Source organism: Mastigoproctus giganteus, chromosome 1, assembly GCF_048544385.1.
Source record: "Mastigoproctus giganteus isolate SK-2022 chromosome 1, ASM4854438v1, whole genome shotgun sequence".
Classification (NCBI taxonomy): domain Eukaryota; kingdom Metazoa; phylum Arthropoda; class Arachnida; order Uropygi; family Thelyphonidae; genus Mastigoproctus; species Mastigoproctus giganteus.
In genome coordinates this window covers 270,725,277-270,747,484 of record NC_143575.1, presented here as the reverse complement: position 1 = coordinate 270,747,484, position 22,208 = coordinate 270,725,277, and the positions used below count along the sequence as shown (strand labels likewise).

At 32.8% G+C, this 22,208-nt stretch overlaps 1 protein-coding gene across 1 annotated transcript in view; it reads left to right on the top strand.

Annotated features, from left to right (window-relative positions):
- The window catches only part of ck (unconventional myosin-VIIa ck), a 273,948-nt gene that overhangs the window by 110,922 nt on the left and 140,818 nt on the right, over window positions 1–22,208 (top strand). The window contains exons 8-13 of the mRNA XM_090377618.1: window positions 1,738–1,851; window positions 4,283–4,436; window positions 8,906–8,982; window positions 13,343–13,602; window positions 14,920–15,130; window positions 20,123–20,258. Of these exons, the coding sequence (XP_090233744.1) occupies window positions 1,738–1,851; window positions 4,283–4,436; window positions 8,906–8,982; window positions 13,343–13,602; window positions 14,920–15,130; window positions 20,123–20,258 (952 nt within the window). The remainder of the gene's footprint in view (window positions 1–1,737; window positions 1,852–4,282; window positions 4,437–8,905; window positions 8,983–13,342; window positions 13,603–14,919; window positions 15,131–20,122; window positions 20,259–22,208) is intronic.

Sequence of the window (22,208 nt, the reverse complement as noted above, 5' to 3'; positions counted from 1 at the left end):
CTTTTGTCCATCTGTACTTCCACCTCTTTTAAAACCTGGTGGTTCTGTTGCCACCTCAGCTAAAGTTAAAGCTGATCTGCTAGAATCATACTTTTCTTCTAACTCTTGTATTGATCTTGGTAAAATACCTTCTGCCATTCCCTGTAAACTCTACCCAATGCATTCTGATGGTATTTCTCCACTTATTCTCAAAACCTATGCTCCTGGGCTTACTCCTGTTCTCTGTCACCTTTTTATATTCGCTTATTCCACTGGTGTTTTTCTTCTGCCTGGAAATTTGCTCATATTCAGCCAGTTCTTAAAAGGGTGAAAAATCCTTCCCATCCAGTCATCATCCTATTGCACACTTTTACTCTTTCTAAAGTAATGGAAAAATTCATTAACTGCCAATTTCTAAACTATCTTAAAAATTCTATTATATAATCTACAGAAATTCAAGTATAATCAACAAATGCATGGTACTAAGTACTTCCTTCACCCATGGATGGTAATAAGTACTATAGGTTCTAATACCTTTTGTGTTTGGAGTAAAAAAATTCATTAAAAAAAAAAAAAATCAAATGTACAACAGGTCAGAAAAGTATAAAATACAGAGGTGCTAAAACCTGGAACAAACTTCCTGAAAAAATCAAAAATGTCACTTCACTAAATCAATACAAGAAACTACTAATCGAACACATCACTAGGGCAAAACTCCAATTTATTTATGTCTGATTCAAATTACCTTCCACTAAAAACACCAACATGGAAATAATGTACAAATGTTAAAGGAAGCAGTTGGCAAATAGTTTGTAAATTTCTGTGCAATGTATCTTATCATTTTTCTTTTCTCTCCTCATTTAATTGTAAAAATGTTCACAATGATGTTATGAGTAGTGATGCTTTTCGAAGTCTTCTGTAAAGAAATGTACAAAAAACTCCAATTTATTTATGTCTTTCCTGTTGAACGTTACCTGTACAATTTCAGAACTGTACAATTTTTCAATTGTATATTTGTATATTCATAATTTTTTAAGGGAATACCCCCTAAAAAGCCATTGGCTTATGTGTTCTCCCTCCCTTTTTGCTGTTATCTCCCAAAAAAGTGTAACATAAAATAGGGATAAATAAATTATTATTATTATTATAATAATAATACTTTTGCAATCAAGAAAATGAAAAACCACATAGCTGAGTAGCTGTTGGGGTGGGACCACATTCAAGTATGGACACTGACAACATGGCCAATGAACAAAAATACAGCAGATAGATAGAAAAGATTCTGTATGTTCCATTTTTCCTGGAAAAGAAAATAACAAATGTGACTATTATATAAGGTAATCCATTCACACAAAACAAACAGCATCATATGTAGTACGATGGTATATAGTATGATATAAAATAAATAAATAAAATTATAATTGTTATATGACTGACATTGTGTGTGTGGGGGTGGGGGGGTGGGGGGGGTGTGTAATTTTATTTTCTTTATTTTAATTTTTCTTAAATTACATTTTAATTGGTTTTAATACTTATATATTTTGGTAATAAACTTTATATTTAAAATTATTTTCTGTATTCCTTACTAGTTAGAGTACAAGTAATGAATTTTTAATCATAAACGTTAATAAGATAAGATAATGTCTTAAGAAGTCATTTAAGAATTGAGTTTTAATTCAGAATTTTGTAGCTTTGCAGTTTTGTTTCTCTTCATTTACTATTTTATTTATTTATTTATGTGTATTTTTTATGATATAGGCCCAAGATGAAAGAAATTACCATATATTTTATTGTATGTTAGCTGGAATGAGTAAAGAAGAGAAACAGAAATTAGAAATGCAGGATGCTTCAAAGTATTATTATTTAACTCAGGTAATGCTGGATTGATGATTTTATGTTTCATCAATAAAAAAAATTAAATAATTAGTTTTTACAGTTGAAATAAATAAAAATGTGATATAATAGAAAAATCATCACATAGTTAAAATAGCAATTTCAAATATTTATGGTCATCAGAGTTTGTTATAGATCATTTTATAGGGGAGTTTTTAACTCTGTTTAAGTTATTTAATCTTGGAGAATATAAATTTACAGCCAGAAGCCAATTTAAATTAAATAAACAATCTTCACAGCAAACAGTATGTAAATATTATGAATTACTTGATGAAACTCCTCCCTCCCTCTCTCTCTCGGAGCCTCCGTAGCCAGGTAGGCAGGAGTGGAGTGCATAGCACATGCTTCTTGATGAGACCGGGGTTCGAGTCCGTGACCGCCAAATACAGAGGATGCAGAAAGGTCAGGGAATGACCACTGCATATCCTGGAGCGATATGGCCTTAGTTGCTAATGCTCCTAAAAATCAAACATCTTCATCATCCTCTCTCTCTCTCTCTCTCTCTCTCTCTCTCTCTCTCTCTCTCTCTCTCTCTCTCTCTCTCTCTCTTGTGTTTGGATGTATGTTTTTTATTTGAGAGTGAAATGAAATCTTATATATCTTTTCTGCTGAATGATGATGCAATATTTTATGGTTTCATTTTGATTTAAAGATTATGAAAGGCTAATTCTTTGTTTGGCATTTAATAGATGCCATGTGAATGATAGCATCTTTTTGGAATTAAGAGTGTACAAATATTCCTCATCTTATAAAACCATAATTAATCCATTTATCCACCTGGAAGGGTGGTTGCCTAGTAAGGGTAGCACTTATGGCATTCTATTATTTATCTCATTGTACTTGTTATATATATATTTATGAAAATTGTATTTGTCACAAGCATTTGCTAGATAAAAAAAAAAAAAAATGGAAAATTACAGAAGTTCGGTATAAAGATTAACAACTGAAAATAACACATAACAGCACAAGAAATTTCAAGCAGTGATAAATGGTATAAGTTATGTAAATCATAATTAATGAAAGGCTATTTCCAGTTCAGCAAAAAAATAGATAATATTTTTTATGATGAGAACAAAAATGATTCCACCAACACATTCAGGAACATTCATGCCCAATTTTTAAGCAATAATATTTCAAGTGAAAATGCTTCAAGCTTAGTAGCAGATCTAACCGAAGCTTAAGTTCTGCAAATTGCAGTGGCTGGAGACTAGGCACCTGCGCAGTGATCTGATTGAGGTGTATAAGGCCTTGAATGGGCTGAGCACCCTGAATTCTGATGGGATCCTTCCACTTGTTCAGATTACGAACTTAAGGGGGCATAAATTCAAATTAAGAAAAGACAGATGTAGAATAGATGTGCGGAAATTTGCCATTAGCCAGCGGGTGGTTAATTGCTGGAACAAACTTCCATCTGTCATTGTGGAAGTTGATAGGTTAAATAAATTTAAGGAGGAACTGGACAGGCATTTGGAGGGAATGGAGTGATTTTTTTGGCTGATGCTGCTTAAGCTCATACACTTGCTTTCTTGCATCACATGCTACTACTACTACTACTACTATTACTGTGCCCTGTTTCCAAACTAAATACAAACTAAAGTTGGTATCTCTCGAATGCTTTTTGCTCTATGAAAGACTTCAGCTGGAAATAAGGTAAAAGATTCCTATTAGATTTGCTATCAGGCTTTGTCATCTAAAAATGGGTGCAGAGAAGAGCAACAAGGTTAGGGATGGGAATAAAAGGGTGCTGTTACCAGCAGAGACTCAGTTGGGCAAATTTCAGCATTTGGAGACCAGGCATTCATAAGGAGAGCTGACTGAGGTGTTTAAGGCTTTGAATGGATTGTGTAAGCTCAGTCATCCTTCCTCTTGCTCAGATGGACTTCATATGGAAGGAATAACTAGAATACTAATATTTTATATATTTTATTTTATAATTATTGTAGTAAAGCATACATTAGAATGTATGCTGTAGTACAATACTAGCAGTCTTCTACTATTTCAGTAGTGGAGATATTAGTCATAGATCCTTACTTCGATAGGCACACTATAGCTGTTGCAACTTATGCACCACTAAATACCTGTTATGTGTGCAACCCCCCCCCCCACACACACACACATGTTGTCCTGACTAGATGGATTGGAGACTGATATGTTTGCATAATATATGTTAAATACATAAATACTAAAAGTATTTCATTCTCATTCATTTTTATTTCAAAAGGTTACATCTTGAGGAGTTGAGGAGTTGCTAAAGTTGAGCAAAAGTTTGTATGCTTTGAGAGTTGCTTTTGCTTGTTTAAATCAAACTGTTGATTTTAATACATAAAAATGTATTTTTTACTTAATTAAATTTCATATTTAGACAAAAGAAATGAATTTTAATATTTGATACAATTTGTAATGTCCATAGGGTGAGTGCATCACTTGTGAAGGCAGAGACGATGCTGCAGAATTTGCTGATATTAGATCTGCAATGAAGGTTCTTATGTTTTCAGACCAGGAGATATGGGAAATTCTCAAAGTTTTAGGAGCTCTTTTGCACTTAGGCAATATCAAATATAGAGGTGAGTTTCCTTAATCCTCTCTTTAAAAGACAGTTTTCTTCATGGGTTATTTCCATTAAGAACTGACTTTAAATTATTTACATAAGTACTCTACGAAAAAAAGGATTTATTTTAGAGATTAGTCCTGTTTTGCATACAGATTAATTATAAGAATTTTATATGTGAGACTTATGTATACAAATATTATTTATAAGATATATCATATGTAAAAGTATGTATGCCATCCAGACATTTTAAAATTATTAAAACATTGACTGCATGCTTCTCACACTAAACGTTCTGGAAAATGAACCAGTATCAATTCTAAAATAAATTTTCACAAAAATTCCTCACACACATACAAATTTTGAAGAGTATGTATATGTGTATGTGTTTTTAATATAAATGCTGTATATAAAAAAGCACAAATAGATATTTGCTACCATGATAAATCATAGTCAAAATACAAACAGTCAGTCAGCTGTTATAGATAGCTACTTTGTTATAGATTGTCAAAGATAAGAATTTATTCATCAAATTTTTCCTGGATATATGGAGTGCTTCAGTGACTCATTTCTGATAAGGAAATTGAAGTTATGTGTGGTTGTGAATATAAACAAATTTAATTTCTTGTGTTTCTCTAAGAGCAGTAGAAACTAAAGCCAAATAAATAATAGTAATGGTTGGAAATTTAAAGAGCAGGGTAGAAAATGGCAATTATATCTATGGAGGTATTTTGGGAAAATTTGGAAAGAAAGGTAAACCTAATAATAAATGTAAAAAGCTAGTAGAATTTTGGATAGGCTATATGCACTTAATTACAAAAAAAAAAAAAGAATTTCAGCATATAATGAACTATTAAGGTTAATTATGATGGCCTCATTGGACTTGGGAGATATTCCTCTAGAAATAGAGAAGTGCTAATATATCACCAATATATTAAAGGCTAAAAGATATTTCTTGGCTAAATGCCTAAGAGTATGAAGGAATTTATTTATGCATAGGTAATGTACACACATCATTTCTACTACCAAGGTAATTTTAATGCATCATTTTAATTATATCTCATATTGTGAATGCCTTCACAATGAGTTTCCATGGTATTGCACTACCTTGAATAAGTAACACTTCACCTATGGAGACACCACTACCTAGATGGCACTGTTTCAAGAAACGTTGTTTCTTGACTAATGTTTCAAGTAACATTAGTCTTCTCCATAGGTGAAGAGGTAGTGCAATACCATGACAACTCATTGTGAAGGTATTCACAATATGAGATATAATTAAAACACTGCATTAAAAAACTATCTTGGTAGTAGAAATGATGTGTGTGCATTACCCATGCATAAATAAATTCCTTCATATTAAAGGCTATTCTAAGAAGGAAAGTGAGTGGCTACAAATTGGTTGGCCTGGCTTCATTTTTAGGGAAAGTTATGGGAGAAATGATTAAGAGTGCAACACAGGATATTTAGATAGAAATGGAATACTGAAGGAAATGGTTTTGTAAAAGGAAAATTACATTTAACTAACTTGTTTAGCTATTTGACAAAGTCACTTATGAGCTGGATGTAGAAAATAATTTCAACATGTTTATTTTTATTTTATTATTATTATTATTAGCTACATGATCAGGACTCTGGGTGTGCCAAGCCCACGCTCACCAGATATGAGCACTTTTAGCAAGATATTTGGCTCAGTCTCACACAAAAGGTTACTATATAAGCTGAAACTTGTTGAGACTATGGGTAAGATTTAGTTGGATTGAAGGGTGTCTACAATCATGTTTTGCAGGAAACAAAGTTGTGATTAATAGTCATTCTTTGAGTTAACATTAGAAGTTGAGTCCCCTAAAGAGATTGGTACGTATTTGAACATGCTGTTGTTTCTGATTTTCTTGAAATAATGTTGGCAAAGGGATAGAGGGTGTGATGTCAAAATTTACAGATGGTGTTAAGATTGGGAGGGTGGTTAACAATCATCACCAAGCAGATGCACCAAAATGGAAGGTCTTACACATGGGTAATAGCAACCTCAAAATAACTTATACACTTTGCGGGGGTGAATTAAAAACAGTAGAAGAAAGGGATTTGAGTGTTATGTTGCAGGTGGTCATGAAGTTTTCAGCGCAGTGCAGACAGGTAACAAGGAGTGGTATCCTATTGATAATTTATCAAACATTTGCTTGTAGAGATAATTTGTTTGTATCTTGCTATTACCAACAAATGAAAGATAAAATAATTTTGTTGGTAATAGCAAGATCTATTTCATAATATGTTATCCTCAATACCCAAGGCTTTTTTCTTTCCAAGAGATATTGGAGGTCATAATTACATAAGGCAATTGTAAGACTACACTTGGAATACTGTATCTAGGAATGGGGACTACACCTAAAACAAGAATCTGGTTTCTTGAAAGGTCCCAAAGACAGCAACATGCTTGGTGAAAGCTGCTGAAGCACACATGTGTGGGCTACAGAGCTTGATAACTAAGCCTCAATTAGATCCCTTAGAAGGGATCTAATTGAGGTTTATAAGGCTCTGAGAGTAAAAAAATAAAATGATTGAGGGCAAAATTTTCTCTGTTATGAATGATTCCATAACTAGGCAGCATAAATCCAAATTCACCCTGTAATTTGAATTTATGTAGAAGTTTAGGCTGTATTGAAGGCAGTTTTTTTTTAGCCAGTGAGTTATTAATTACTGAAATAAGTTGCCTTACTGGGTGATGTCAAAATTTATGAGGCTGACAGCATGGAGAAATCCAAATGTCCACAGGATAGGTACAAGTGTGGTGAAGTAAACACATATATAGCTTATTATTTTACTTTATTTTTTTGGCTATTGCTACAAAAACTTTGGCTTCTTTGCACCACATGGCTAAAACTAACACTAATAATTCACCATATAGTTATAGAAAATGAGCTAAATGATCTTAAAAACTAGTTGAAGATCACTAGTTGAAGTGAGAAAATTTAAAATGTTAATTAGTGTTAAAATTAAGAAATGCAAAAAAAATGTTAAAATGGACAAATATCAAATCATTCTGAGATTCAACATCTATTAAATAGTATTAATAGTAGTAAATGGTGCAAGAAGGCAAGCTCCAACCACATTAACTAAAATAAACTATTTATTTTTTATTTTTTTAAAATTTATTTAGACTACCAACTTCCACAACACCAGATAGAAATTTGTCTAACAATCAGTAGGGACATTCTTGCTCAAAATTACTTGGCATCCCTGTTGCCAATGTGGTTTAAGATGAAAAATGGCTAAAATTTAAGAGAACTTTAGACTAAAAAAATTGCTAAAATCATAAATTTAGTTTTAAGGAACTTCAACACCATGTGGATTATTAATGGAAGCTTCATTGTTCAGAATTGGTCTATAAATAGGTAACCTAACACTAATAAATGATTGTACGGAAGGAGTCAGACATTTAAAGAAAAGAAAAATATATGGAATTGTTAGCTAAGAAAGTTAAGTCAAATAAATTGTTATTGAAATATAAAGAAAAGCACAAGAGGATGAAGATATTTGTGAAAGAAGCTAAAGAAAAAGGTTGAGAAGGTTTTGGAAGATGGAAAAATGATTTGGCGATTAGTTAAAAATCTCAAAATGGAGGAAGGGAACCATAGGTAAAAGCAATCAAAAGCAATAAGGGCAAAGTTTCAAATAGAAGATAAAAGTTTCAAATTTTATCAGTATGTTATAAATACTGTGAATTGTTAAATGAAGGTTCTGAAGATTGCTGAAGAAGAGGAAAAGATTGAAATATAGGAAATTATGGATACTATTTCTATAGTTAAGATAGAAGATGCCATAGAAAATATGGAAAGGCACCTGGTATGGATGGAATTAAACCCGAAGTGCTGAAAGCTGGAGGGTAAGTAGTGGCTGTGTGACTTATGACTTAAATTTAGCTTATGACTTAAATGGAAATGGGAAATGGCTCAGGAATATTTCCTGAAGTGAAAAATGTATTATAATTTGCCATAGTGACAGCATTGTTTTGTTACTCCATTGGAATGTTGCATAGTGTTTCTAGAGTGGTTGATGATCAGTGCACATTACCCAGAGTGGTTGATGATCAGTGCACATTACCCAAAAGCTGAATAATACAGCATTAGTTTTCAAAAATCTGGTAAGGGTTGGCTGCTAACGTTTTTACTTCTGTGTTTCTGTTGTATATAAAAATAACAAGATTGTGCAAAACAGGTTATAAATAATCATGTCATTTTCTTGTCATATTTTTAGATAACTTTGTTTTTTGAATAAGCAGTAATCTTGGATCCAACATACACACATTGCAATACTTTTTAACAACAGTAAGTTTTTAACAACTTAAAAATGAATAAATCAGCTACCTTTTTTTTGACAAATAAGTATATCTTATTCAGTAAATTAATTCCAAAGTTTTTGATAAATAAATTTTTAGATGATGATTATGTAATGTCAGTTAAATGACTGCCTTTCCCTCCCCTGCAGGAACTGTGATAGATAACTTGGATGCTACTGAAATTACAAATGCAAGTAGTGTAAATAGTGCAGCAAGGTTATTGGAGGTAAGATACAAAAATAGTTCTCTACAATACTTTCAATTAAGTAATTTTAATAGTTTTTTGACTTTGAGGAGTTTTTTAAAGCTTATTAATATCAGGCAATCAACATTGTACCAATAAGTATTTTTTGCATCTGTATTTAATCTGTCCTTAAAGATTACCCAAACCTTTGTTCATGTAACATCCATCCTTTGCTTTTGTATCCTGAACTGACTTACCAAATGCAGTTTTGTAGATTTTTATTTATATTTTTTGCAAAGAAGTTCCTTGATAACAATCTTATATATGAGTGCTATTTGAAAAGCTTTTGCCTATCATAGAAAGAATGAAGAGATCAGGAAATGAATCAGCATTTATTCAATAGTTACCTATTAAATAAAATCAAATGTAGTTTTATTATTTTATTAATATTAGCTAGGGGGGCTCCACCCCTGCTCGGTTTGCTCACCAAACCCTGCGAATGCTTTTCTGCGTAATATGTAGAGGTATGATGGAGTAAGTCAAATATTTTCTATGTAAAAAATACACCTGTCGAAATGCACTGATTGATATCTAATCTAATATATAAAAGAAAATAGAAAGTGTAAGAAAAAACTATAAAAAGTAAAACTGTGTGAATGTTGAGTGAATGAAAGTTATTATTAATTGCATGTTCTATCTTAGCCTCTTCACCAGACAGACTAATGGCTATGCAGGCCCTCAGGGGCCTCATGGTTATCCAAGCTGACACCATGCTGTAGCTTTTCCTAGATGGCATGGTGTGGGATGCAGGCCTGGGGGTTACCATTAGATTAGGGTAACCCCCAGGCCAGTGTGGAACAGAGCTGCAAAAAGTAGGTTCCACCATAGGAATCTCTTTCCCTATGTTCTTTTATTCCTGCCAGGGTGGTTGAGTCTCCTTCCCCCACCTTGCGTGGCCCCTACCCCCATTTGCTTGGTGACTCACCCCACCACCCAATTTCAACTCCCACCTTCTGGACCAGGATGGGCATTCTAAAAACAGGGGTCCCCTTACAGTCTGCCCCTTTTAAATCAGATGAGTTCCTCAACACTGCCCCTATGTTCTCTACCCCTTTTATCCCACCTATCTCCTTTCCAATAATTTTTTTTTTGGGCTCTCCTTGGATGCATAGGCTACCCCAGGGTTCACCCTGCCAGAGCTTTCTTCTCTCCTAATGTGTCCTGGTCTGCCTCCCCATGGCAGTGACAGAAACTGGGGTTGTTAGTGGCTCTCTACAGTACCCCCAGGCTAAGTGGCCAGAGGAACAACACAACCTACACTAATACTTCACAAAACACACACTGGCCTTAGGCGCCTCTGTAGCCAGGTGGGAAGGAGCAGCAGTGCGTAGCACACGCTTCCTGATTAGACAGGGGTTCGAGCCCGTCACCACCAAATACGGAGGATGCGGAAAGGTCAAGGAACGACCACCGCATATCCCGGAGCAATATGGCCTTAGTTGCTAATGCTCCTGAAAACCAAACAACAACAACAACAACCTGGCCTTATGCAGAGTATTGTATTCTATACAGAGTAAAAATGTGGAGTTGGGGGAGACTCCTGGTGCCGTCAGACAAAACACTTGTCACTGTGGTTAATATCTAATCAGGAAATGACCTATGTAATTATTTACCTGCGCATCTGTAGTGTGTGGCATTTTCAAGGTCAAATAAATATCACTGTGTAAGTATTTACCTGTGTTCACATAGATCACTTAGGAAAAGACCTTTCGCTTTAGGTTCCCATAATGCATGAGGAATATCATTGCATCCGAAAGAGCAGGAATAAAATATTTAACTAAAATATTTACAAACTATGCAAATATTTAAAATGGTTACAAATGACTAAACTATTTACAAATATACAATATTCATTAATATACAAAAAATTTTACAATTAAACATCAAATGTTAGACAGCGAAGCACATGCATGAGGTTGGTGAACATTATGGAGGCAGTTGTCAATAATTAATTGCATTTGTAGTGATGTAATTGCCCTGCTCTCTTCTCCCATTGGCTCAAATAAATATCACTAGGAGGAAAACTTTTTTAATGTATAGAGAGATATCAATATTTTAATGTTTAGAGAAGTCACATCTAAACATTAAAATTTAACAATATATATCTTTTTTCCTACAGGGTGCATATATTAGGATGCTCTTATATTAGTTTTTATTTATTCTTATATGCAGTAAGGCCCTGACATACGTAAGAGATGGACTTCTTTCGTAAGTTGAGTTTTAAATAACTTGGGAATGACTAATAAAATATTGCTATTATATTCTTGATATGCCAAAATTACAAAAACCACATAATATCCTCAGAAATGAGGAAAAATAGTTATATATTTTTCAATTAATTAATTATATATTTTTAATTAGTTCAATTAAAAACTTTACCTGGGGACAGCGGTGAAGTAGCCAGAGTAGCACATAAGAAAATAAAACATAAAAGGAAGAAAAAATGGATGTTATTGTACTCTAGAAACTGATATGTATTTCGTAGCCTTGGTTATTATATTTGACTTCATTGGTGCCAATCCCTTCATCACTTCACATATTCTGTCTTTGTCCTTTATTGTGTTCACTGTTGACTCTGACAAATCTAAATTCTGTGTGATACTTGTTAAGGTTTGACCATTTTCATTCATCCTTATTATTTTAATTTTCTGATCCAAATCAATCGCTTTCCTTTTCTTGGTAGATTTACTAGTACTGCTGTCACTTATTCTCTTAGCACCATGATAATGGTCAAAATGAAAATTTCTGTAAAGAACTTCACAGGGTTAAGATGGAACCACACTATTATCACCCTACATGAGCTCACATATTCACATTTTACAAGCACATTTCTGGAGGTCACTATCATAAAACAATAAAGACAATGTGCAGTTTCCGGTTTATTGGGCTTTTCTGTTAGTGCAATTATAGACATTATAAATGGGTAGTAAACTTGATCATGTATTGGAACTCCTCACTCCTGTGAAATAGTGGTTAATTCCAGAAGTCCCATGATAGGTATATGGCAGTACTAGTTCAAAATAGGATATAAAAAGAATGACAGTTAGCTGGAATAGAATGGGATGAGAAAGGAACCTAGATCCTTTCATGAGAGGTGTGATACTAGGTTGTCACATAGTGCACATTATAATAATCTATTTCTTTATTAGTACCACTTATGTTTTCTGTTTTATGCTTCTGACATTGATGGTGCCTATATTGATCAGTGCCCCAGTGGGATATTTAGCATTGTATGTCCTGGTATCCTAACAATGCAGTTAGGAATAAGGTGAATGATGAATAGTAGATCTGGACCTTAATTGGTATTCTACAAGCCTGTCTTAATAGATTTATTGGTTAGATAGCATCTGGTGATGTGATTGTACTAGATATTGTACAGGTTTTTTTCTTCTGTTCATGGATTAAATGAATAGTGATTAAAAAAAAAAAAACTGGTGGAATTTTGAGTTTTTCCCCTGCTTGTTGCCTAAGCATTTTATATGCTTAGAACTAATCTTCACTATTTTGTAGATTTAAGTACATCTAAAGGATATCCTTAATTCTTCTGTTATAATACCAGTTTAGTATTCTTGATATATATTATGCAATTTTTTAGACTATTACCAAAGAAGTATACCACTGAAATTGTAATGTTAACAAAATGCATATTTTCATGAATTTCATTAGATTTCTTTTTAATGTCAGTGCAATGTAAACTTTTTTGAATATAATAGTACTAACCTGGAAAGCTCTGTTATTTGATATATAAAATAAATATTTTAGATAACTGAAAGCTGTTGGCAATAAGGGAAGTGTAAGAGAAGTACCTGAGAAAATTTTCACATTCCTGAATTTATTGTAAAATTTAAAATTTTTATTAAGTTTTATTTATTTTTTATTTTATGTTATATTTTTAGTTTATTTTTATATTAAACTTTTATATAAAAGCCTAATTTTAAAATAAAATAAATACATTTTTAAAAATTATAACTTGAAAATTTTAATTCCATCTTTATACTGATATTAAAGAATTCTTTCTTTGTATTGAAACTTGAAAATGTGTATATTTTCTCAGAGACTTTCTTAACTTTCTTTTAATTTCTTTCTAAATTATTATCCTAATCAGCTTTGAATAAATTAGTATTCATTAAAAAGAAAACATGCAGTTTGTTATGACAAAGTATTTGCTATAATCAACCTGCAACTTAGCTTACTTCCAAAACTAAAGGCACTGATCATGAAATAATCATAAGCGTAGTTTAATATGTAAAGGTGATGGATGAAAGTAGAATTAGAAGGGATAGTGATTGTAATAATAAGAAATTTTATCACTGCATTTACTACTTTCTCTCCATTTCTGTAGGTAAATCAGCAGCATCTGATTGATGCATTAACCACTCGTACCATATTTGCTCATGGAGATGCTGTAGTTTCTACAATGAGCACAGAACAGTCCATCGATGTACGGGATGCCTTTGTGAAAGGTATATATGGAAGAATGTTTGTGTGGATAGTGAATAAAATCAACTCTGCCATTTATAAACCAAAGCCTTCTTCTGCTTATTACAGAACCTGCATTGGAGTTCTAGATATTTTTGGCTTCGAAAACTTCAATGTCAACAGGTATTTATGCAGTTTTTGAAATAATTTTTTTGTTAAATTTTTTAAAAATATTTAAAATATTTAATGCCTGTAAAGGAAAGGTGAATGTTATTTTATGATTAACTGGAATTATAATTGAAAGATAAATCTTTTATTTTATGAGTTGTTAGAGCTAGATTTATAAAAGTCTTCCAAACAAAATCCAAACAAGGAAACAAAGAATTTCAAATATTGTTAGGATTCTCTTTTTATATAAATGAAAACATAAATGTGAAAAAAAGGGTGATCATTCCATTGTATAATGCAGTGGTTAGACCATATTTAAAATACTGTATACAAGTTTGGAGACCTCATTTAAAGAACATAGGTCTATTGGAAAGGATGAAGAAATGAGCAGCAAGATTATCTGGAACCAATAAATATTGGGATTCTGTTAATTAAATTGCAGTCTGGAAACTAGGCATGTGCCTAGTGATCTAATTAAAGTATATAAGGCTTTAAAAGGTAAGTAAAGTAAATACTGATGGCATCTTTCTCAGATGAAAGATGTAAGGTAGTATAAATTTAAATTGGAAAAGGATTATTGCAGAATAGACATTTAAATTTGCATTTAAACAAAAGTAATCAATTGTTGGAATAAATTTACACTTAATGTTGTGGAAGTGGGCAGTTCGAATAAATTTAAGGATGGTTTGGACAAATTATTGGAAGGAATGGAGGAATTAATTTTTTTTATTTTTATTTTTTTTTTTGGCTGTACTGTGCAACCTTTTCTTCCTTGCATTATGTAGCTAACTGAAGTGTTTTAGTGCTATATTAATACTAAAATAGTCATACTGTGTAATAGTAACTGCCATTATGTTGATAACCCAGCTTAACAACTGGGTTATCAACATAATGCATTGATACAATATGAACATTGATGTTCATATTGCATATCAACATTAATCATTAATGCAATATGAAGATAACCCCAGTTGCTGTTAAAGCAATTTTAAAAAAAATTATAGCCAGTACAACACTTATGTGCTGTTAAACCCCATATTACACACACACACACACACACACACACACACACACACACACACACACACACACACACACACACACACACACACACACACACACACACACACAATGAATTCTGTTATTTATAAACCTTTGTCATAAAGAGTAGAGTTGTATTATATAATATAATACAATTTTAAATATAAATAGTATTTTCCTATTGAATTATGTTAATTTTTAAAAATACTTTTTATATGTATTTTTATTTGTATTAAAATAAAAATGTTATTTTTTTCTTTTCTTTTCTTTTTTTTTTTGTGTTACATACAGCTTTGAGCAGTTCTGCATTAATTATGCCAATGAAAATCTACAACAATTTTTTGTGAGGCATATTTTTAAGTTGGAACAGGAGGAATATAATTTGGAAGCAATCAACTGGCAGCATATTGAGTTTGTAGATAATCAGGAAGCATTGGATCTCATTGCTGTCAAGCCCATGAATATCATGGCTCTGATAGATGAAGAAAGCAAGTTCCCAAAGGTTTGAATAATTATAGAAACCTGTATAGTGGTTAGAATTAGTTAGTTATAATTAATGGTTTAAATGAGAACCATACTGAAACAAACTTTAGAGCTAGAACACAATTCTAATATAATTCATAGTCATATATAGCTGTCATATTTATTTTTCTGGTAAATATGACAGTTTTGTGAATTCTGTCCAAGAAATTGGTGTATGACAGAGCTAGGCCAGAAACACAGGCATACTATGCTGTAAGTGGTTAATTTACACAGCATGTTCTTGGTGTATAGCGTGTTATGTAAACTACCTTTTTTTTTTTTTTTTTTAACTTAATGTGCATTTGTTTGGGGGTGCTATAAAAAGTACCGTATTTCCCCATGTATGAGACGCACCTTTTTTCAAAAAATTTGGGGTCAAAAAACTGGGTGCATCTTATACAGTGGTTGTAGATTTTTTTACTTGCATTTCCCACTTTTTCGCGCTTGTTGTCTTTGCGCTCATTGTTTTGCACTTGTTACCGGTATATTAGGTTGCGTTTTGCCACGTTCTTCCCAGAAAAGATTTTCGTACAGTGCTGAATTCAAGTTATGAGGAGTTGTATGAATTTTATGATGAATAAAACTTGAGTTCAATAACTTTATGTAATACATTTTTTTTTCAAATTTCGGGCCCCAAAATTAAGGTGCGTCTTATACATGGGAAAATATGGTACTGTACTTATAAAATAAAAAATCCTATAAAATTGACAGGCTCAAGGTTTGGGAAATAAGAGGAAACTTGTTCATGCTTTTCTTTCATTCTGTAGGTTGCAATTTTTAGGAAATACTGTACATACAAAGTTAAATTGCTCTTGCGACCAGAAGTAATGAGAATAAATGAGAAATAAAAAAGTTTAAGATAATGAATTTGGGGTTGAATCATTAATGGATGCTGGCTAGTTAAACACACGTCTTTTGATGTTTGTTTTGAAATCGGTAATGTACTTCTTTTTTTGAAAGCTGCTAAAGCCATTAGTAATTTACTATTGTATGTGGGAAACCCAAAGATGCTTAATTAAGATAGTGATCAGACATTATGAAACTAGGGTACACTTCTCTTTGGGAAGGCTATTGAAGCTAATAGCATTGATTGATTGAGTGCTGATTAGCATAAAGAAACTTTCTTGATTAAAAAACAGAAGAAAAGGAAGTAAATTAAGGTGATTACCTCACCCTCTGGAATGTTGTTGACCCTGTCCTTTTCTAGTATCATGGATTGGTTGAGGGTTGAGATGATTATGAAAAAAAAATGCTAATTTTTTAAGTAGTCCAATTTTAATGAAATATGGATTGGCTCAGCAAATATTTCTAAAGACCAAGATAAAAGTTTTTGAAAATCCACCCACTGGGAGTTGAGATATTGCATGTGAAACTGAATAGGCATTTATGTATTTGAAAGCTTATAAAAATAGTAATCTTCTCTATTTACTTTCTTTACGTCCAGTGGCAAGTATTTTCTAATTGGCTCCCCCATCCCTCGACTAGTCCATACCACTCGAATAGTATCAGTTTTTCACAAAAATGAAGAGAATAAAAAAAACATACTTTTTTCTTTTACTTTCTCTGTTTCTCTGTCTGCAAGGTCTAAGTTTCTTTTGGATTCCCAAACTTCATTTTCTTTTCTGGCTTTCCAGCTGCTTACCATCTGTGCTATTAGAAAAGAAGCTAATAGTAATCTTCTTGTTTTCTTCATTTATGTCTAATTCCCAACCCTCAGCTCATCTTGCTACTAAACTTATGCAGTTTCAAGTATTCCATTAATAAAATGAGTACTTATTATCTTCTTTGTTTATTTTCTTTACTTCTGGTTTCCATATTGTTTTGCACCGTGTTTTGCTACTTTGAATTGTCACATACATCCAGTTGCTTGCATTGAATTGTCATGTAATGAATTATCTTTCACCAAATTGATGGCGGCATTCCATGCTTAACACTTATCATCATCAAGAAAGAAATTTAAAGTCAAAAATTTACTTCCAGGTGAATAATTCCTTATCCTTCCCTCACAGAGTCACTGATATTAATCTTCCTGTTTACAAAATAAAGAACCTTAGCCCTAAATAGTATTAAATATTGATGTGCCAGTTTGTTTTCATTTATGGAGCTTTTGTGGTTTTATAGTCAAGGATAAGGAAATATATACCTTAAAGCAGGCATGGGCAACCTTTCCTAGTTTGGAGGCCAAATTATCATTCTGTCTCCAAGTTAAGGGCCGGACCAAATTATTAAATAAAATAAATTAATATTAAATGAATTAAAACAAGTTGCTACTTCATATTTCATTTATTTATAATATAATGCTTTGGTATAAAGCTCTACATAAATTTTATAATATAATGAATGACATAACAATTTAATGCCTTGTACTTGAACTACGAGACTATCAATATTGACGTTAATATTACTTAAGGATAATTGCATAGAATTTTCGAGGTTTTCGTCCGTTATTTTGTCCAAATTTTTGATTTATTGTATTTCATCCTCGAAAAAAACTGTTCACACATATATGTGCTGCTGAAAAGATAAATGATTTTTCTTGAAAAGGTGCGTAAATTTGTATATTTTTCTTCCACCAAATAAAATTTATAAAAATCTGTCAAAGCAATGTTGTTAAATTGTGATTTTAGCACTAAATCTGCCTGAAGCTCAATAAGTTCCATCTGTAAGTTTTCTGGCACATTATTTACCTCAACATCCATCAGACGAGCAAATATAGCGAATGTTTTGGAGGTCGGCAAACCTTGTATCAAATTGCTCTATTAGTGCCTTCATTTCTTCTCCATAACAATTATAAGGGATATTTTTATGAGTTGCTAGAGTAGGAAAATGATAACAATTTTTAGCTCTTATCTGACTTTCCAACAATCTTAGTTGCAGTTCATGAACCAATTGTCCTTGTTTTTGCAATTTGAGATTCAGTTCGTTTAGGTATCTGATGACATCTACAAGAAATGCTAAATCACACACCCACTCATCATCTTTTACTTGGTTAATTGTGTTTCCTTTTATGTCCATAAAACCGGCAATGTCTTGTCTCAGATCATAAAATCATTTTAACATTTTACCTTTACTCAACTACCTCACTCACCTCTGCCAAATACTCCTTAAATTGGCAGTGATTAAGTGCATGTGACTTAATAAAGTTAATACTGGCTACTACAACTTCCATAACATTTGTGAATTTAATCGATTTTGCACACATATTTTGTTGGTGGATAATGCAGTGAAAATTTGTTAAATTTTCCTGATGGATCTGTAGTTCTATTGCTCTTTTATGAACTATTAATAAATCCCTTCCATGCACCAACCATTTCAGGGGCTCCATCAGTGCATATGCCAGATAGTGAACTCCATTTAAGCCCAAATCTCTCGAAGACTGTGTTGACTGTTTCAAATATATCTTCACCGGTAGTTGTTCCTTTTAACAGCCGAAGCACCAATAATTATTCTGTGATGTTGAAATCCGCATCAACTCCTCAAAGAAATATTGCTAGTTGTGCTGTATTGGTGCTGTCATTCAAAGCAATTGAAAATGCTTTCAATCTAGCATAGCAGTCTTCTCTTTTAAACTTTTTTTGATATCATCAGCCATAATTTCTATCTGTCGGACAACAGTACGTCTCGATAAACGAATATTCTTGAAGTCTTTTTTCTTTTCAGGACATATTATACTTGCAACATCCAGCAGACATTCTTTGATAAATTCTCCTTCACCAAATGACTTAGAATGCTTAGCGATTTTTTTTGCTTACCACAAAGCTGGCTTTGACAATGCTGTGGTGCTGCCATCTTTGCTTGTTGAACATTTGCTGCTGGGTATCCAAGTTCTTCTTCAACTTCTGTATTTCATCTTTTCATAGTTGTCTATCAATTTTTTGGTGATCCGCATGTCTCGAAGTAAAGTGTCTCTTCAAGTTGTATTCTTTGTTGACAGATATGGATTCTTTGCACAGCAAACATACAGGAAATCCTTTATTCAGAATAAAATAATAATTCTCCATCCAGTTGTCTTGAAATTGATGATTCTCTACATCTACTTTTTCTTTTTTTTTGACATAACCCCTGACATTGTCCCAAATTTATAAGTGATATTCAGAACTGCCAAACAAACTGTCTTCTACGCCGCAGACACTGAACAGAACACAACATCAACACAGGCACCGAACAGAACACAACATCAATGCAGGCAGCGAACTGACACATTGTAACATTCTCACACACGCCACTAGTCAAAGTGAGAAAGAGACCTTGGTAGGAGAAAACATGGTGCGTTTTGCGCAAGTCATATGATGTCAGCTTAATGTGAGTTAGTAGAACACACCATGTTTTCTCCCACCATGAATCAGACAAACTTCGCTGAAATAGATTAGGGCCAGATCAAAAGAAGTAGAGGGCCGGATACGGCCCGTGGGCCGGGGGTTGCCCATATGTGCCTTAAAGTATACATAAGCATATAACCAACATAAGGTAAGGGAGATACAGTTGGTGTCCAGAAAGAGGAGTAGGCATAACATTATTTTCTCCCATATCACAACTAGGGGAGCAAAATATTAGCCATTTCACTGAGCATAGCCTGATGCTTCATTTTCAAATTTATATGACTTTCAGAATAAATGTCTACATTACACACAGAGTTCCTTCTTATAATTGTGATCCCTTCTCAATATCATCCAGGCAAGAGAAAGAGAATACTAGATGAGGATGAACTGTTTACATGTAATCCATGTGTCTTACAGGAATTCTTCAGATTTGATCTGAATAAACAACTAATATACAACTTTTTAATAACTAATATAACTAGTTGAATCAGTTTTATATGTAATAAGTTTCACCAATAGGTACTTTAATTGAAAGGAAAAATTTAAACTGTAACATTTATTACAGTTTTATAGCAATTTGTTCTTATTTTAAGTTAGTGTGTGTATTTCAAAACTTTAATAAAATTTTTCAATTTTTATATCTGATTTTATAGGGCACTGATCAGACCCTCCTCAATAAACTTCATAAAACGCATGGGCCTAACAAGAACTATCTGAAACCAAAATCAGATATTAATACCTCTTTTGGTTTGAATCATTTTGCAGGTGTTGTTTTCTATGATACAAGAGGTAATCAGTTTTTCTTTCTGTTGTTATTATATGTTTTCTAAGATATGTTTTTTATGTTAATAGAAAATAATACTTATACCTCTATGTTTACTTATGGGATTATGTTTAAATAAACCCACACACCTTAATTGTAATCTGGCATGATTTTGGTAGTAAACAAGTTTTGATTGTTCTAGCCTTCTTCCAGCATATAATAATTGCTTGTTGTGTAGATTTAAATGTTCTCAGGCTCTCATTGCCAATTATGTTATTTATATATCAAACAGGATATTGCTGTTAATGGGGGGGGATGGATTGAGAACCTCAAAAGTTAAAGTAAACAAATAGTACTTGCTTATGTAATGACCAACTGATATGTCAGATAAAAGACAGTTTCAGAGCAATTTGTTGTACATCATCATCAAAGGAATTGTTAAATACATTTGTCCATGATCTTGTCCCTGAGTTTTGCATCCAAAGACAAATCATATATCATTCAGAAGGTTTGGTTTTTTTTTTTTTTTTTTTTAGGAGCATTAGCAACTAAGGCCATATTGCTCTGGAATATGCGGTGGTCATTCTCTGACCTTTCTGCATCCTCCGTATTTGGTGGTGACGGGCTCGAACCCCTGATCTAATCAAGAAGCGTGTGCTACGCACTGCTGCTCCTTCCCACCTGGCTACGGAGATGCCCATTCAGAAGGCCTTGATGAGGAATTGAATAAAAAAGTAAAGTGCAGCCATTATCAACCCACTGCAGGATGGAAGCCTCCTCAACAATTCATGCTGAGGGAAATGGACCATAATCTGCCACGCTGGTCCAGTGCGGGTTGGCAGATCGACCGTATTCAGCAGGCAGGGGCTTGAACCCCGGTCTACTCAAAGAGCGTGTGCTACTGCACTCCCGCTCCTGCCCACTCGGCTACGGAGGCCTACGGAGGAATTGAATACTAACCAAAATTAATTTGGTTTAATTTTTAATAAGGAAATTACATAACTGAATAACTGTTGTTTTTGCTAAGTTATGCAGTTCTGCTGCTCACTATATAAAGTTATGCATTCTAGTCAAATGTCTTGCTAATAATAAAATTAAAGTAACAATCAAGAATTATACTCCACAGTTTTACAATTGCATATTAATATATATTTTTTTTAATTAACAGCTCATTTTATTCTATCATTCAATACTAATTTGTCATATCTTTAATTTGGTATTGAAATATTTTTAAAAATCATATATATTCAAAGATATTTTAGAATGCATAGTCTAAATGCATGTTGTTAAATGTTAGTTAGTACTATGACTATAAGTTGAATATTCTTTTAATGCATACAAAGTTCTAGACTAGCCACACAGTGCTGCAGTCAATAAAGGCAGCACAATTTTCTTTTGTCAGATTGTAGGTTTTAACCTCCATGTACATGTACATAAATGTTTTTTAAATTATTCCATAAATATTTTTATTGCTGTGTGCATTTGAAGTGCTTAATTTTATCACAATTTCTGAGTATGAAAAATGTCAAATTTGGAATATTGTCCAAATATAAAATTTTGCTAATGCTCAGGGAAAATCTGTTTCTGAACATTGGAAGTTATGTATAAGATTTATGAAGAGGATTCTCTATCTTTTATTGCTCTCTGTGCATGAATGGAATCATAGATGCAGAAGAGGGAAGAGAAAGTTTATGATGGCTGTGCTGGAAGACCTTTAACTTAACTGCTCATACATCCAAAAAAAATTAAAACAGCCAGATAACTTCTCCATCAGATCACTGTGTGATTGTAGAGAAACTTGCAGAAACTTTAAACATTTGACATAGTGTCTGTCATGGAATTTTAAGCAATAAACTTGAACATGAATTGGGTTGCTCAACATGTGGGTTGCTCAACATGTGGTGTTGAGCAACCCAACACCACATGATCTCATAATGGCATTCAATAACAATCCACTGTTTTTAAGTCTATCATAG